General features: G+C 39.2%; 1 protein-coding gene across 2 annotated transcripts in view; it reads right to left on the bottom strand.

The window, feature by feature from the left end:
• Nucleotides 1-19,209, bottom strand: part of DHX32 (DEAH-box helicase 32 (putative)) — a 57,788-nt gene that overhangs the window by 15,314 nt on the left and 23,265 nt on the right. Inside the window, exons 1-6 of one of the 2 annotated variants that reach the window (XM_037741787.1) lie at nucleotides 19,003-19,100; nucleotides 14,290-14,483; nucleotides 7,786-8,158; nucleotides 2,029-2,271; nucleotides 608-707; nucleotides 361-519 (exon numbers count right to left, since the gene is read on the bottom strand). In XM_037741787.1, coding sequence (XP_037597715.1) covers nucleotides 361-519; nucleotides 608-707; nucleotides 2,029-2,271; nucleotides 7,786-8,158; nucleotides 14,290-14,483; nucleotides 19,003-19,056 — 1,123 coding nt within the window. In that variant the 5' untranslated portion in view covers nucleotides 19,057-19,100. Of the gene's footprint in view, nucleotides 1-360; nucleotides 520-607; nucleotides 708-2,028; nucleotides 2,272-7,785; nucleotides 8,159-14,289; nucleotides 14,484-19,002; nucleotides 19,101-19,209 lie in introns of those variants that run through there. The other variant, XM_017537901.2, reaches the window with a different exon arrangement.

Raw genomic sequence — 19,209 nt, 5'->3', positions numbered from 1 at the left:
GAAAGAAACTCCAAGCTACCAATAATTCTTTCTGCTGATTCACCCTTACGCTTCCACACTCCACATTCCCCTCCTCCTCAAGCCCAATCCTCCTGTGCTCCATTATCCAACAGGAGATAACACTTCTAGTGTCAGAACAGATATTTCCTAGAGGTTTGTGGGGTTTTAAAAATTACCTTCAGAGAATGTTTACCTCTAGCTTTCGGGAAAATGCTTCAGTCCAAGCCACCGCCCCTCACCCCCCATGCTTGTGTACACCGACACACAAGCAATCATGTGCACGTAGGACAGGAAAGGGGCAGGAGGAGAGAAGGTGAATCTCAGCCCACATGCCTGGCTGACACCGCAGCATCAGGCTACCTGGTCTGTTCATGAAGTCACAGTGGCCTAGGCCCGCAATGTCTACCCTCTTCATAAAAAGCACCATGCTTGTTAGGTTGGCTTCCTGCATTTCTGCTGGCTTAAGTGGCATCATGTCTTTGGAGGCAAATTCTTCAGTGTACAGGCAGAAAAGCTTTCCTAAAAGACACCAAGTAAAATGGCTTTAATATTTCTGGGTTGCCTGCATACAAGAATTGACATTCAGTATTTGTGTCCGCAGCACTACCTGAAGAAGACGAGCCAAGAATCTGCTTGCGTATCTCTGCCTGGCTTTGGCTAATGGGCTGCATGACAAGTGAGTTTGCTCTTATTCTTGGGTTGTACACCTTTAAATGGAAAGACAGCATCATTAGTGTCAGGTAAGTCATGATTTAGTAGGCTCACTGATCCTGAAGAGAATATGTCATTCACAGTAATTTACTCCATGAAATGCACTGCTACAGACTTATTTTCTTTGTTCAATATTTATTATTGTTTCACTTGCCTTGAGATGGAAACTGCAAGTGCTTTGATAAATGGACTTAAAGGGTGTCTGCTTTCACTGTGGCTTCAATAACTATGGGACCTCTGTATCGTCTGCTGACATACTAGCACTGTCACTTCTCAAAGCACTGTACTGGTGAAATTATAACATATCCTCATATGCCACACAGAGAAAGGGTTCTCACCTGACAGTGCCATGTTTCTTGATAGTTTTGTTCAAATCAACCAGGATCTCGGTGGTCTCACCTTTACAACACATACTGAGAGTTCCAGTGATGACCATCTAATACAGAAACTGCATATGGTACTAACAGTGATTTTCCTTACAGGTGGTTCACCGGGGCAAGTGACAGCCCTGGCTTCTCTGAAGGCTGGACTAATTCAATCAAGATCAAATCTAAGTGGTTCCCAGGGAACTTTCATGACTGTTGGAACTGCTCTGTCGTAGTGAGGCAGGGATATTTAGGAGGCTCACAGTCTCCTGGAGGGATAAAACATTGCAGCATCTAGTAACAGTAAGTTAATCAATATTTGGTTAGTTTCCTTCAGATCTCTAATGCTACGATTTTCTGAAGTTGCAGTGTTGTTTGGAGTTTGAGATACCTTATTTTCATTTTTAAAATTTTTAATTTAAAAGTAATAAATAAAATATTTTTTAATGATTAGGATGAAAATTTCATCATGTCAATTATAAGCCAAAATTTGCTAAAATTATACTCGAAACAAATATTTAGTAAGTTCTCTGGGGTAAGATACTAATTACTTTGATAAAGGGGCTATCAAAAAAATCCAACGCAATGTTCATAAGAGGAAATTAGGAGTCAGACAATTTGCTTTGCGAGTACCTTAGCTAAAGAAGAAAAAGCATTAAGGAACTATTGCCTTGAGGCTCTAATAATTGAGTCTTTCCTCAAAACTTTTGCCTTTGGCAGCTTAATCAATTTAACTAATTTCCAAACTTCCAACATGCTAATGGAAGACAGTAACACATGATCAAGACTTTTGTTACTGGCTGCAATCATTCTTCTTTGCATTCATGACCAGATTCAAAGAATTCACAGTTCACATAGTTCATCCTCACTTTCTGATCAGTCAGATGGTAGGAAACTGAGAAGCTGGTGCTGGACAATGATTGCCAGTCTGTTTAACCTACTCAATAATTACCTTTCTTCTTTCCACACCCACATCGATAACAAATTTGATTGAGTTGCTCCAGATCAAAGACTCTCCAGAGCTAGTAGTTAACACCACTCTTCTTTGATAAACTTGGTATCTTTTTTCTGTTTCATCGATTGGCTTGAACAATGTACCTTTCTCTTTCGGATACAAAGGAACAACCACCAGTTCTCCAAGATCTGGATTTACGTTAGATCCTTCACAGACAATTTCATAGACTTTCTCAATATCCTAAAGTTAAACAAACAAACAAACAAACACCCATGAAAATAAAGTACAATGCCAACAACTTCACTATTAAAAAATATATGAATTACATAAAATTTTAGGCAATACCACACAAGAGATACAGGGAAAGAAATGCTTGTGTTGCTGCCTACAATGTATCTTTAAATAAGGAAAGCTGCAACTAAATGAGAAAATGTCTTTGGGGAAGTTAAATATAATTTATATTGTTTTCCCACTTAATTTCATTAGATTTCACTAAAAATCTAAGTAGAAAAGATGACTTCCCACAACTGCCATAGTTTTTACGGCTCGACTTCATTCTCCAGGTCTCTAGCTTATGTCGCTTCCTTTCCATACCCCTTGTGAAATGCACTGCCTTTGCCTTTATACATTTATCCTGCCACTTTTCTAGCTTAATGCAGTTTCTCGTATCTATTAATGATGACAAGTAAACAAAAGTTATTCTCATATTGGTGATATTGCATCACTGTGCTTTAATGGTAGCAGGACTAAGGATTATATAATCTCTGCATTTCCTATAAAAGCACACACATTAATACAGACATGTTTTATAATCAGAATCTCCAGCTGGGTCATTTTAAAAAATTATTTTGACCCATTAGCACTTTAAAATAGCAGAAATGCAAGGAAGTAGCAGGAAATAGTTACTGCTACTTAAATCTTTGCATGAATCTGGCATTTAGAAATATCTTTTTAAAATGTTTCACTGTCAAATATCTTGAGGAAAAATTAAATTATTTGCTGTAAAACACCATATAAGTAATTGGTACAAAATGCTCAGAAGGTAAGGCATTTTGGATAGTATTTTTCTATTTCTCAAGTCACATCTAGTTTTTTAGAACTTCATATTAAATAGATGTCACTTAATGTAATTTTTCTCCTTTTCATTTTTCCAAAATTTCTACTTACGGGCCTTAACAAACTACCAAAGGGAAGAAATGCTCACATAAGAAGAGATTAGTTTAGAAGTAAAAAAAATTTGTTTTCCCATTTAATTTCATTAGATTTCATTAAAAATCTAAGTAGAAAAGATGACTTCCCACAACTGCCATAGTTTTTATGGCTCGATTCCACTCTCCAGGCCTCTAGCTTATGTCTCTTTCCTTTTCATACCATTTGTAGAATGGGATTGAATTAACTCAAGGGTTTTGTAGGAAGACAGATCCACCTAGAAAAACAGCAAGGTACCACAGGTTGCCGAGTGCTAGGTGAGCAGTGCTTGTTTCCTATCTGCTGAGCGGCTCCCAGGGCTCTGGGCAGAGGCCGCTCCATGGGGTTCCACATCAGCTGTTACACAGGTACAGTTCCTTGCTTGCACTTCCCTTTTCCACATATAATTGATTTATTTGGGGCAGATTTTTTGCCAAGAGAACAGCATGACCACTGATCCTAATGCATGAAAACTTGCCAGTTGGAATAATAAGAACGAAATGATTTCTCCATTCTTGTAATTCTGATTACTGCACTTTACCCCACATATGAAGGAAGGATCGTTTAGAAATTAAAAGGAAAAGAATGAGTACTTGAGTGGCATCCCCTGAACCTGGCTGAGCTTGGCCTTAGGAAGATATGCATTCGTTCCTTCCAGATGAGTCCATCTAGCAAGCTTCTCACTGGTGCAACTTAACAGCTAATTTGGATTTGGAAAAGGAAATTTGATTCCAGTAGCCCATTCATGATCAATTTCCTATCAAGATAAACTTTTTATTGCACTGAAATATTTACCTTTATTCTCTTAGAATACGTTGACGTTGGGAAAAGTAATGATGGCCACTAATTCTTTATTTGGTTCTAGTTGCTAAACCTTTTTAGTCATAGGTGAATTCTTCGATCTAATGCTCTCTCACTGAGCTATTTTGGCTGTCTTGTAAGTGGGTTCTAATGTTAAATTTTGTTCCATATGGCAATAAAAAAAGAACGTTTAAAATCTTCAGAAGAGAAAAAGCAGAGCAAAATAGAAATAGATATATAGTTTAGGCTCCTTAAGCACAGCTGATACAGGGTTTTAAGGCCATAATCTTCAGAATCCAGGGCAGAAAAGCCTTAAAAAATATGCATCTTGTGCTTTAGACATTTTGTTTATTCATTTCCTTGATTCTTATTCAATGTCTGTTATTTACATATGCATGACTTTCCTGTAACTACCTGCACAGCTATGGAAAACAGCAACACCCACTGAAAAATGATATCTAGCAGATATCCAGTTTGCTAAAATGAAAGATCCACAACTGCACAGAACATTGCCCAGGAAAATCTCCAACCTAACACCACCTTTGTGACAGCTTATTACTGCACAATAATCTGGCTACATATTATCATAAATCTCAATGTATGTTTTCTATTTATTTTATATTTTGTTTTCCGGTTAAAAGACAGCTAGGTGATAGGAAACACCACACTAAACATTCAGGGCTCTAAGTCTCAATTAAGCACCAAGACACAGGGCAGCCTGTGAATTAGAGATTAATTCACAGCAGGTGTGGTGACACAGGGCAGCCTGTGAATTACAGAGATTAGTTCACAGCAGGTGTGGTGCTAAGCAAGCGGCTAGAGAAAATGTGACACACCTAATGTAAATGCATTGCTGTTTCACCAAGATGTTTGAGAGCATTTCTGTACTTTATATTTCTTAATATAGAAAAATGACAGGGCTGGGTGCAGTGGCTCTTGCCTATAATTGCAGCACTGTAGGAGGCCAAGACAGGAGAATTGGTTGAGGCCAGGAGTTCAAGACCACCCTGAGCAATATAGTGAGCCCCGTCTCTACAAAAACAAAACCAACAAAAACTAGCTGGGCATACTGGCACACACCTGTAATCCCAGCTATTGGGAGGCTGAGGAGGGAGATGGCTTGAGCCCAGGAGTTCGGGGTTACACTGAGCCAAGATCACACCACTGCACTCCAGCCTAGGCAACATAGTAAAGTCCCGTCTCCAAATAAATGAATACAAATTTAAAATGACAATTAGTACATTTGTATTAGACTAGTTGAGTTTGTTTTCACATGGTATTTAAGTGCTATGGTAGGTTTTAAAACTTTATATAGAAATCAAGAAAGCATCAAATAGCATGGGAGGAAATGATCAATAGTTGTTAGGATTTCTAGAGCAAGACAAATCTTTCCAAGAGACAAATCCCAAACCATAAGAAATGAGTATCTTAATGATGGATTCTGACAAAAATAGTAAAAAGGAAAAGTCGATTAGTATACTGAATGGTGTTCTGCTTGTTAGGCAGGAAAACCAGATAACACCTGTGGAACTTGAGGCTGAAGCAAGACCACAAAAAACCTGGTGCCCAAGTAAAGTCTACTGAAGCCAGCGCAATGTCAGTGGCTGGCTTGCTGCCCCTCCCACGGGGCAGATCTGCTGCTGAGCCCCTGGACAACGAGGAGCCCACTTTTAGGGGGTCCAGTGCTCCGCCTGGGTCACAGAGGCTCAGAATTGCAAAATGCCCCGGGAGCTTTCATGGCACTCTCACGTTAAGACTGCAAGACTGATGGTTTCTTAATAGGAATGCCTTTCCAGCCTGCCTTCATGGGAGATGACGTACTTTTCCAAGTCCTGTGGCGTTTACAGTTTCTACTACCAGCCTGGATAACGATGCATCTTCTAAAGTTGACAGTTCAAAAGTCACTCTACTATTAATTATAGTTTATATGAAACTTATAAGAATCATGTACTCTTAAGACTATCTGCACCTCAGTTCTGTTATGAGCTTTATTTTCCAAAATCCATTTCTAAATCCATTTTGGAATTTTTGCTTACCCTGACTTGAAGGATTACACTCATCCTATCAGTCTTAATTGAGCTTTTTTTTTTTCCTCCTTGCAGAAATGTATATCCTGGGTTTTAAAAAAATTTTTCATTTATTTATTTTTTTTCTAGAGACGGGGTCTTGCTTTATCACCCAGGCTGGAGTGCAGCGGTGCAGTCATAGCTCACTGCTTAAAACTAAGCCTCAAACTCCTTAGTTCAAGCAATTCTCCTGCCTTAGCTTCCTGAGTCACAATACCTGGCTAATTTTTTATTTTTTTTGTTGAGATAGGGTACTGCTATGTTGCCAAGACTGGTCTCAGCCTCTTGGCCTCATGTGATCCTCCACCACAGCCTCCCAAAGTGCTGGGATTACATGTGTGAGCCACAGTGCCCAGCCGATGCCCTGTTTTTTACCTAGCAATTCTGACTCTCAAATATATTAGATTTGCCATTCTTCCCTTCCGTGGGCTTCATCTGGTTATCCTGAGAACCTCTAACTGTTTTCATAAATCCTATCTCTCCGTAATCATTTTATTAATTTCCTTAGGACTTTCTTGAATATCTTGAATCATGCAGGATGAGGAGATGATAACAGAATAAATCACTGAAATAGGCAGATTTGCTATTCAAGATAATGTGTATCATCTAAATACAGAAAATGATAAATATGCAATTATATTGAGGTTCTAGAAAATGATAAAATTTAAGAAAACTAAAGTTCCCAAAGCCTTTATGCTTTGAGTGTAAAACAGAATAAATACTTCTGAAAGTGTCTCTGAAAGCATGTGGACGTTCAAGAAAAGGCTCTGACAGAGCCGAGCCACTTATCTGTTCAGCTGTGGCTCAGCCTATATCAAATAATTTCCTTTTTGGTTTCTGTTTAATGATTAGAACCATTACATTTGGGTCATGGTTAAAAACTAGTGCTTCTCCTCTCTGCAGGAGAAGACAGGAAAAAAAGGCCAGGCAATTAGTCTCCATGAAGAAAGTCTAATTCTAGAAATCCTGGAGGCTTTTGGATTCAGCCAAAAGAGTAAGGGGGAAAGAAATAGGGCCAGTGTAGCTGCAATTAAAAAGAATGCAACCTCAAATGGTACTTGGCTGTATAAAAGCAGTAACAGAATGGAAATAATGCTTGATTGCACATTCCCAGTCATTCTTTTGAAGAGCTGAGTTAAAATTTTTCTTATCTTTTAAGAAGGGAGCCCTAGTTTAGGGAGATGACCTTCTCGGGTGGGCTATAAATTGTATTTTCTCCCCATACCCCATTGACTATCACAGGACTGCTTGTGGGAAATGTTTTGTGACTTAACTCTGTGCCAAGTGCTTAGGTAATATTCCTGATCTCCAATAAACGCACATGCTCACAGGGAGGCAGCGGAGAATGTCAGGGGAGTCGGGATACACCTACTGTACCAAGGGACGACAATTCACAGCAGGCCTAAGTAGAGCCAGCTTTGCCTTTGGGCAGCCCACCATCTGGCCTGAGCCTTCTGGAGGGAAGTTGGCTCTGGAGATCATGTCTAGAGACACCTCACCCATTTTTTTGTTTTCAGAACTGCATGTGATTCTAGAAACACTTCCTGTTCTCCTTTCAGCACAGCTTTTATTTAATGAGGTGTGATGAAAGCAAATTTTAAACAGTTAATTAGCAAACTGAAACCTATATGTTAGTTATTAAAAGCTTCCCAAATGAAATGCCTTATTACTCTGAAAGGTTAGAATATCATTTACTTACTTGTTCACAGGCCAGAAAGACCACAATGTCACCCTTCTCACCCGAGTGGTGAATTTCAAAGATAAGGCGTAAAATAGACTCAAAAGAATCCTTTTGAGCCTCACGAAGGTACACAACCTCCACAGGGTGTTTATTTTTCACTTCTATGAGAGGCACGTTTCCATAATAAGAATTGAGTTTGCTGATGAGGTGAGGTGAGGAGTTAATTATGAGCTTCAGTTCTGGTCTTGCTAGTAAAACATCTTTAAGAAGTCCAAGTAACACATCAGTTGCAATGCTTCTTTCATGAATATCATCTAAGATGATGACCCCATAGTTACCCAAAAAAGGATTGGACATCATTTCTCTTTGCAACATATCATCAGTACAATACCTATAAAGAAGAAATATTAAAGTTAGAATATTCTTATGCTAAGTCATGCAAAGAACTTCCTAACAACAGAAATGCCTTTCCTATATTCATTTCTCTAAGTCAGTAATTCTAAATTTTTACTGGGGCCAAGATTCCTTTAAGTTGACACAATCTACAGAATTACAACACAAAAAAACACGGACAAACAAAATTTACACCCAGTTTGTGTATGTTCATAGACCACCCCCTACAAAGACCACTCTGAACCCTAGGTTAAAGACCTCTGCCTAAATATTTATTACAAATATTAATAAAAGCCTGCGTCTAACATTTGTTCTGAGTTTTATAAACAAAAAGTAATATCATAAAACACCCGTGTCATTTTTTTCCTCTCTCATTCATCAACGAAAGAATTCTGAGTAAAGTTATACACTTTTCAAGGAAAGGATACAAGAATAACCATGGCCCAGCTAGCCCACTGTGAGGACAGACACTATTACTGGTGGTTCACTGTGGGAGATGATATCATTAAGATGTCATCCAAATAATAAGCAAACAGAAGTATGTAAAAAGTAACTATTTAAGGGCAGCATGAAAACTGGCTAGAATTCCTGGAATGTGGAGGGGTCATTAGTGATTTTAATGGACTTTTCCCATAGTTCTTGGGATGATTTTTTTTTAATTAAAATAACCACCTAATAGTCACAAAGCTTAATGAGAATAACTTTCTGACTCTATTTACATATTTACCTATATTACTGCTTGAAGAAACCAATCTCATATGTTTTCTACCCATTTAAGGTATTTACTTTTCTTTATTTTTGTACGTGGCAGTTCTGAGATTGCTATCCCTAGACAGGCCCGCCTGCAAGGTTAGCCCTTGGCTGGCATTAGGGAACTCAGATTTGGGGAGGGTTCTCACCACTCCCACAACTGATAGAGTAGTTTATTGTGCCTGAACCACTTGGACAGGCAATATGATTTATGCTGCACATGTGCTTTCCTTCTGGGAGTCTGGGATTTTGAAACATACTAGGCAGAGGGTGACTCTATGGTCAGCCCGCAATAAAAACCCTGGGCACTAAGCCTCAGTTTCCCTGCCGGGGCACCATTTCATGAGCTGTGAATGAAGCCCACTGCTGTGACTCCACTGGGCGAGAGAGCGCAGAAGCTTGTGCTCGGGTTCCTCTGAACTTCGTCCCATTTACCACTTCCCTTTACTGATTTTGCTTTGTATTTTTTCACTGCAATAAACCTTAGTTATAAGTAAACTATAAGCTGAATCCCATGAATCTTTCTAGCAAATCACTGAACCTGGGAGTGGTCTTGGGGATCTTAACACAGTCCTCAATTAACCTCTTTCAAGGGGGAAAAAAAAAGGAAGGTAACAAACATCTATTAAGCTCCTAGTGTGTGCCAGGCATTAAGCTGGTGCATACATTTCTCATTTAAAGAATAAACCTTCAAAGTAGACATTACTATCCCATTACAATGACTCATTTTTAAATGAGAAAACTGAAGTTCAGAAAAATTCTGTACCCTGCCCAAGGTCACAAAGCCAGGGATAGAGTCAAGATTTAAACCCAGATAATATTTGTTCTATCTGATGTCACTGTCAAATTATAAAGATTGCTTCCTTGGCCTTGTAGTTTTGGTGATAAAGTCCATGTTCTTCCTCTGTATCTTTATGAGATCTAAGTGCATGTTCTCTGCCTTTCTTTTCATAAATGTCCTCATTCTGTGTCTTATTAAATGAGCAGTGATAATCATTCCTTTCTTCAAACTTAAAAAAGAAAGCATCTTGAATACTATAGTATTAACTCTGTGCAAGATGCCAACAGATACATTGAAATATAGTTTTCAAATCATCTTTTGCTGAGGTTAATTAGTATATGAATACAAGTTACTACTGCTTCTCATGCCAAAACAAATTATTTTAATTTATGGTATTACATTAATGTTAGAAATTAAATTTCTGTTCCCTTTTCAGCAAAACTCACCTAAGCACTGATCTTATAGGAAGTAATGCTGCCCCAGAAGACTGAGAAGGTATATGTGTTATGTAAATACATCTAGGCTTAGTTAAAAAGAGAGAAGATGGTAACTTATTAAAAACTCCAGTAGACTCATCCAGCAAGGCCTAGCCTTCCAGATGATTATATAAGGGAATCACGAAGGCTCAATCCTAAAACTTACTATACAAACCTACATTTTTCTTCAGTCCCACCTACTTGAGATGCTGAGGCGGGAGATCACTTGAGCCCAGGAGAAGTTCCATGTTGCAGTGAGCTATGATCCCACAATTGCACCCCAGTCTGGGCAATATGTCAAGGCTGTGACTCAAAATAAAACAAAACAACCACCTATATACTTTTCTATATAACACAAAGATATATTTCTGAACTTTATGGTAGTGAGATACTATATATTCAATGCTTTAAAAAGTGCTGTTAACTAATTAAGTATGTAAAAAGATAGACAAACTACCAAGGTTCCAGGAAATGCAGTTCATATTTTCAAATTAAGGCTAAATTTCTAAAAGCCAAGACTATAATATATAATAGTTCAAAGTTTTATTAATATTTGTATTTTATAAAATTATATAATTGAGTTTAACTTTAATGAACATTTGAGAACTTTGCAGTTCTAAAAGCAGAAAAGATCCCCATTTCACACTATGAGTCACTTGTATGAGATATCTTGATATATAGTTCCTAAAGGCTTTTTTAAGTATATAATATTCAGGTATTCACTGTTTCAAAGAAGGCCAGAGAAAAGCTTAAAGAAAAACAAAGTTGTTACATATAGCATCCAAAAAAAATAGTAGTAGGCTTAAAGATAGTTTACTAAGTGCCTGTGATGTGTTTGATAGATACTAAGGAGTTACTAAAAAAATGAAAAAGACAGTATCAAATATAGACTATCGCCTTCTATAATCAATGATCAATGTTAAATCCTCTGATTTAAATAGCTATTCAATCTGAGCTTATTCAAAATTATGGCTCACACACTTCTTCAGGAAAATGAATCTTGTTCTAGTCATAATTATAAAAATATAAACATAGGTACCACATACATACACTGTATATCAGTTACATAAATAGTCCTCACAACAACCCTCTGAGCAAGTATATTAATAATCACCCACATTTTTCAGATGAGGTGACTTAAGCTCAAAGAGGTTAGGTGACTTGTATAAGGTTACAAGTTACTAAGTGGTGGAGACACCCATTTTACAGCCATGTTGCCTTCTCTTCAGAGCATAGAATACCAGGAAGAAAATACGTATTGCTTTCTTTTATCATAGGGGTCTTTTCAATAGTTCTGGCCTCTTTCCTGTGACTCGAACCCTGTTCACAACAATGCAGCAGTATCTTCTGCCTCTGCACTGCTTCTGAGGGCATGTCATGGTGGAAAAGAAAGTACAACGTTCAGCAACAAGAGTAACTGTAAAGTGAAGACATAAAAGCAATGAAGAATAAGGCAGCCCAGCAAGGGCAGAAAGAAACAGAACCTGCAAAACCTGTCAAAGCAGGCAGCTACTCTCTACCTGAGTCCATGGGTGCCCTGTGCCTCAGTCCATCACACCTGAAGCAACTGTCCCTATTCCTTTTTTTAAGCTAAGAAAGGAATGCTACACACACACTGAAACTAACACATACTTTAATATAAATTATATTATTTCCTTTGGGTGTCAGAATTGAATGCTTGGGTTTTGTCACCATAAAATAATCCTAAGTCCAACATGTGACAGATATGTAAAAGGTGAGGCATGTCTGACATTATTAAATTTCCCCACAATTATTTACCTCACAGCTTTCCATATTAAAAAATACCTGAGGCTAGGCGCCGTGGCCCACGCCTGTAATTCTAGCACTTTGGGAGTCCAAGGCAGGCAAATTGCCTGAGCTTAGGAGTTCGAGACAGCCTGGGAAACATAGCAAAACCTTGTCTCTACTAAAAATACAAAAAGTTATCCAAGTGTTGTGGCACGTGCCTGTAGTCCCAGCTACTCAGGAGGCTGAGGCATTAGAATCGCTTGAACCCAGAAGATGGAGGTTGAAGTGAGCTGAGATCACACCCCTTCACTCCAGCCTGTGTGACAGAGCAGGACTCTGTCTCAAAAAAAAAAAAAAAAAAAAAATCTGATTCCATTCCACATTAAGATACAGCTGTTACAATATTTCATTTTAAAAATGACTAAAGAGTCCTTTTAAAGGATTTTCAAAGTCTAGATGGTATTAAAGATATAATATTAGCTTCAGAAGCTAGTCAGAGCCATTATTTAATTTAAAACATGAAAATTCAAAAGGCTACTTTAAAATGTAAAACAAACAAACCACGAATCTGCTTAGGGTTCCTTAACCCTTTCAGGGTCGTATGTCTTGTCCTGTCCAGCTCTTTAACTAGTTTGTGAGCTCCTAAGAACCAGAAAGGTGTTTATGTTTGTTTTGTACCACTCAAGTACAATTTACACAATAAGCAATTTATAAATACATACTAATTTAATGACTCAAGGACATAACTGTTATAATAGCAGAAGGTATCTTCAAGAAGTTCAAGTCAGAGTGCTGATGGTCTAAAGACTTTTCTCCTATGATTTGACACTAGCCTGATGACTGTCTTCTATTTTTGAAGACAAACATTTGAGGGAAAGTAGCTTAATACAAACCAAATGAGCCCATGGGCTTTCTTTTTTTCTGGGACAGGGTCTCACTCTGTCATCCAGGGTGGAGTGCAGTGGCGTGATCACAGCTCACTATAGCCTTGATTTCCTGGGCTCAAGTGATCTTCCTGCTTCAGCCTCCAGAGTAGCTGGGACTAAAGGCATGCACCACCACAATCACTAATCTTTCTATGTTTTGTAGAGATGGGATCTCACTGTGTTGCCCAGTCTAGTCTCAAACTCCAGGGCTTAAGCAATCCTCCTGCCTTGGCCTCCCAAACTGCTGGGATTATGGGCATCAGCCCCTGTGCCGGCCCCACGGGCTTTCTGAATGGAGAGAAGAACTACACCAGAGTGTAGTGCTGGCTGGGACACAGCAAAATCCCTTCCACCGTCTAACTGACCAGACATCCTCCATGGGATGAGCACATGAGACACCAGGGACATGAGTATGTGAAAAACCATCCCTGCCCCGTTACATGAAAGCAGAGCTTCCCAAACACTGTACATGGCACACTCGTATGCCACACAAATGGGTTACAGAAATGCAGAAATACTGACCCTGAGATACTTATCTCCTTGGCTCCTGGAGTGGTCAGGCAGTGCCTGGGCCAGCTGAAGCCTGCAGGGTGGTCATCTCTGGCTGCTGGCAGCTTTGACCATTTTCTTGAGGTACTGTATGGATACTATCATTTTCTATGGATACTATCATATTTCTATTATCATTTCTTGAGAAGCACTAGCCCAGAGCAGTGATTTTTCCAATTTCTTTTTTCTTCTTTCAAGCTCTTGGAAATTCTTGTTCAAAGGAAATCTCACAATGAAGCTAAGCACAAAAAGAGTACCACAACTTGCGGTAGCCACAGAGAAGGTTCCTTGGAACCTAGAAGACTCTGAAAAGTATAGTTTGAGAAACACTGATTGAAGCTGCCATGATAGAGGCTAACACCCAGTTTTACAGAAGCTCCACAAAGGGTTTTCTCATTTCTATTACTGGAGGGGCCGGGAAGCCTTCCTGCTGTAGGTGACCGCTACACTGCATACTGAGTGGCTCGGAGGAACTAGCCAGGCCCAGAAGAGGCACGACATGCTGAGCACAGGGAGGGGCAGGTGTACAGGCACAGGGTGTGGAAGCACAAGGCACACAGTGCACTCCAGGTGTCCATGTGGCGTGCACACAGGCAATGATGTGGACCCTGCATGAAGCACAGCTCCAGAAGCACATGCTTGAATGTTCTGTGGGGCCCAGCAAGTTGTGAACTTTTTTGTGGGAATAATGGGAGTCATGGGATAAGTTTAGATAAGAAATCCCTGATGATGCCAGTGTGGGAAAGCAACTGTTAATGGCAGGCTGATGACAGAGACCAGGTGTGACTGCACAGCATAGATGCTTAACACATAGAATGCCAGAATAATGCTCTTTCAGAATTGTAGAACCTAAGCCAAGAGTCATCAGCAGGGAGCAGACGAAACCCCGCAAACCAACCTCAGGATTGTTTCGCTGGTACAGCAGTTCTCGAAAGGGATCACGTAGCCAACTTCATGACCAATGTTAACATCCATTTCATCCGCCACCCGCAGAGCAAGCTGGACCACAGTCTGCTTGTGGACCTGGGTGCATATCACGCCCCCGTGCTGGTAGTGGATGGAAAGGCAATATTCAGCACACCACTGAGGAACCTGTAATGGGGAAAACGAGACAGGATCAGCTTCTGCAGAAAACAAAATGAGAGACAGCTCTGTCTTACAGCAGGGTTCATCTTATAAGTGATTTTTTTCTTTCATCAGTAAATCAGCAGTGAGCTGTATTAAATCTTATTGAGTGAAACTCTGAGCAATATGGATTATTCACAGAGTTACTGCTAGGAAATAAAGTTAAGAATAAACAGGAGTTAACAGGGACTGTGAAAGTTTGACTCACAGACAAAAAAAATGGCAGATAAAAATCAAGGGCAAAATAAAAAAATACTTTCAACCTCAACTGCTTCTGAAAAGACTAATGTATTCAGAGATTATCATTTTCTTTTTGGTTAGAAGAAAGGCCCATCAAAAATATGGCTTCTGTTATCAGCTATTGTGTTTTAAGCGATGTAAATTACAGATAGCATTTAGATAAAAAATAGTGACTCAAAATTAAAGCATATACATTTAAATCCAAATGATCATAACGAATATCCAAATAAACCTACTTAACATTTCCCCAATTTAAAAAACCTAAAATATACTGATAATTTACCATCTAAATATAATTAAATAAATAAACCCATCTAAATAAACCCAGTGAGATAATCAACCAACCCACCTAGAATTGGAAAGCGTCGATTCCAAGCAAAGCTGCTCTAGGGCCATTTTATTTTAAAAATCTTTTTTTCTAAAATACATTGTAGACCAGCTGATGTTTACCACATTAATTTGTACAAGAATTATTATATAGAATGTACTAAATTCATTTGTTGCTCCAATCTTAAGGCACTGTCAGTAAATTATGCATTGTTACATGTATTTAAAAAATAAGTTATTCCAAGTGTGTTTTTAATAGATCTAAGGTATTTAAACATTGTAAAATTTCTAATTATCTTGAGGTTTGCTACTTATGAGATTCATTAGGAAATTCTTAGATCTGATTCCTCACTGCAATTTGAAAAATAAACATAATTCACCAGAAATACAAGTAACTCCAAAATGACTGACTAACTGCTGGAGACTGCAAATTTCTAATGACTGAAAGGCAAATGCACTGCCTGCATTTGAAGACAGGTGTCAGCCTTGTCAACAGGTTGAAATTTATCAGTAATTATGTACTCAACGCTTACTTTGTTCTATGAAAGATGAAAGTGTAAGATACTGCACTCAGGAAACATGGAATCAAGGCAAGACCCAGGAACAGCAAGTCACCTAAGGGACTGGCTTGCCATTAATTTGTTCCCTGTAAACCACACATTTTCTAAGCTTTAGTTTTCTTACCTGTAAAATGAATGGATTGAATGAATGCGATTATCCTTCAAGTCTGAACTGTGTGGTTTTCTCTGCAAGGCCTGCTGTGATTCCCTAAGTATCTAGATCCACGGTGTGCCTCCCACCGTGGCAGGATCACCTTTCTGGGGTTGTCTGTCTGGTCCTAGTTCCCCCACTACCCAACAGCCCCTCAAATGAGCTCTACAAGCAGAGACCTACCTGTTTTGTTCACCAAATAAACCTAGTACTCAGTAAATATTTGTTGAATGAATAACTTCTTATACATTCCAGAAATAATTTAAAATTCTATGATTCTACGTAAGAATTTACATAAAATTTTGTCTCCTTTAATCTGTAGCAAGTAATTTTTTATTCTTGCCAAATCCTGACTTTTAAACTGACTGCCTTCATGTCAGGGTCCAGTATCTAGGGTCCCTAGCCAAGACCTCAAACATTATTCATGTGAAAAGCTGTATTAAACCACTTATTTTTAAAAAAATTTTCTTTAGGATGGGCATAGTGGCTCATGCCTATAATCCCAGCAATTTGGGAGGCCAAGGAGGGTGGATCACCTGAGATCAGGAGTTCAAGACCAGCCTGGTCAACATGGCAAAACTCTGTCTCTACTAAAAATACAAAAATTAGCTGGGTGCGGTGGCATGTGCCTGTAGACCCAGCTATCTGGGAGGCTTAGCCAGGAGAATAACTTGAACCCAGAAGGTGGAGGCTGCAGTAAGCTGAGATTGTGCCATTGCACTCTAGCCTGGGTAACAGAGCAAGACTCTGTCTCAAAAAAAAAAAAAAAAATTCTTTAATAGAGGCAGGGTCTCACTATATTGCCCAGGCTGGTCTCAAACACCTGGTCTTAAGTGATCCTTTTGCCACAGCCTCCCAAATTGTTGGGATTACAGATGTGAGCCACTGTGCCCAGCCAAAAGCACCTGTTTGAATCTCTGTCTCCCCACTATGTGGGAAGATCCTTAAAACTATACATGTGTGGTGTCCATTTGTTCCCAATACTAAACAGAGGACCTGACATATGGCAGGGATAATATTTGAGTGGAAATATGGATAAGGACATCATCATAATTGAAGAGAGAGAAAGGCTTGGGCTCAGTGCTAAGCATGGAGAGAGGTAATAAAACCACAGGAAAATTACTGCAAAGGAAGAATAAGCAGTACCCATTGACAAACTAATTATGCATAGGAAGAAAACAAATATTCTATGATTTCTGACTTAAAATACTAATTATATAATTTTCAAGAACAGGAAATTGGAAAGTAAAATACAATAAATGAATGAAGATAAAAGCAGCATAAAGTTCTTTTGGGGGAATAAGGAGTTAGGAGGGGAGGAAGACCACCTTCAGGAGAGTCAGGAAGACGGTCAGTGTTACTGGAAGAACATCCAGGCATAACTATCCTGGGATCAATGGAAAAGCAAGGCAGGAGCCTAAGACAAAGATCAGAGATAGAGATGGGCATGGCAGTCACAGAATTTGAGTACTGAAAGAAACCTCTGGAAGACATAAAGGCCAACACCCTCATTTTATACATGAGGAAAGAAACTTAGAGACATGACTTGTCAGGTCATTTGTCAGTAAACAGCATGACAAACACCAATCCACATCTTCTAGTTTCTTGGGAAGTGTAATTTCCACTACATCACAGTTGCTTCTAAGCATCTTTATACAAAGGTGGCAACTGAAGCCATGAGATTCTCAGGTAATCAGCATTTTAAATTACTCTTTCTAGGCCGGGCGCAGTGGCCAATGTGATGGCTATCTCTACTAAAAGTATAAAAATTAGCCGGGCGTGGTGGCTCAAGCCTGTAATCCCAGCACTTTGGGAGGCTGAGGCGGGTGGATCATGAGGTCAAGAGATCGAGACCATCCTGGTCAACATGGTGAAACCCCGTCTCTACTAAAAATACAAAAAATTAGCTGGGCATGGTGGTGCGTGCCTGTAATCCCAGCTACTCAGGAGGCTGAGGCAGGAGAATTGCGTGAACCCAGGAGGCGGAGGTTGCAGTGAGCCGACATCGCGCCATTGCACTCCAGCCTGGGTAACATGAGCGAAACTCCGTCTCAAAAAAAAAAAAAAAAAAAAAAAGTATAAAAATTAGCCAGGCGTGGTGGTGGGTGCCTATAATCCCAGCTGCTAGGGAGGCTGAGGCAGGAGGATCACTTGAACCCAGGAGGTGGAGATTGCAGTGAGCTGAGATTGTGCCACTGCACTCCAGCCTGGGCAACAGAGCGAGACTCTGTCTCAAAAAAATAAAAATAAATAAATTACTCTTTGAAGCCTAATGGCAATATCAGGGGACAGTACTATGACGACAGTGAACACTGCTTTACATAGATAGAATTGTTGCTGAAATAATACTATCCAGTTTTATTGAAACACTTGGACATGTTCAGCCTGGTTACTCATGTAAGGTCCGGGATAGCTGCTTTCAAACTCAAACTGGACAGAATTCCAATGATCATGTGCCATGTTCTCAAGCTTCTGATTTGGGCCTTTTTGAAAAATTGCATTTAATCCATTTCTCTTTACTCATGTAAACAAATTCTGCAAGATTAGTTTATTATAGTATGTCGATAATGGTCTAAACATTATACATGCCTGGAAGTACAACAAATATACCAATCCAACAGTCTTCATTTTCCTTCTCTGCCCTCCTCTACATTAGAGCAAACTATTTTACTTAAGAGGCAAAGAAATTAATTCAGAAATGGAAAAAGGCCTTTTAGATATCAGTTAAAATAACCAGAAGACTGAACAGATCCATATTGTGCTTAATGTAGGAATGTTTGCTTATGTGGCCAAGTTAACAGTTGAGCAGAAGTCACAACAAATTATAGTACACCTACTCAACTGTGGTTCTGACCACAGGATCAGCTCCTCTTCCAGTAATAGCTACTCAGAGACAGTTAACAGTAAGCAATGCAAACACAAACTGAAAAGGTTATCTCTAGCCAGAAAAGAGAGAAACATGAAACCATCCGCCTCATTTGTTACAGTTCTATAGTTTCACACGCCTCCCGAATCACTCTAAGCAAGCTAAGCAACATACCAAGGGTGGATTCCTTAGCAAACTTGAATTATAGGCTGAAAAAAGTTACGATTTGGCAAATGTCGGTAATTTGAATATTTCGCATTTCAAGGGATACTGAGATTGCAGCTTTACAAAGAACTCTTGCCTTCTCTGCATTTAAATATTGTATCTATTGTTGGCGCTGCCCTTTCTTGCCCTAATTCTGCTTCTCTTCTGGGTACTACTTAGCAGCTTTTTCATTGTCCCAGTAGCATCTTTTTCTTCTCACCAATGAATTGCATGTCTGTTAGAGGTTTTGTTTCTGCTCCATGGTTCCTCTTTGGAAGACATTTCCCGCTAGTATTCCAAAACATTTTTCTGGATGGACTAGTTGCCAAGTTGGCATTATGGGAA

The sequence above is a fragment of the Cebus imitator genome, unplaced genomic scaffold (genome assembly GCF_001604975.1).
Source record: "Cebus imitator isolate Cc_AM_T3 unplaced genomic scaffold, Cebus_imitator-1.0 Scaffold107, whole genome shotgun sequence".
NCBI lineage: Eukaryota > Metazoa > Chordata > Mammalia > Primates > Cebidae > Cebus > Cebus imitator.
This window is presented reverse-complemented; position numbering and strand designations above follow the sequence as displayed.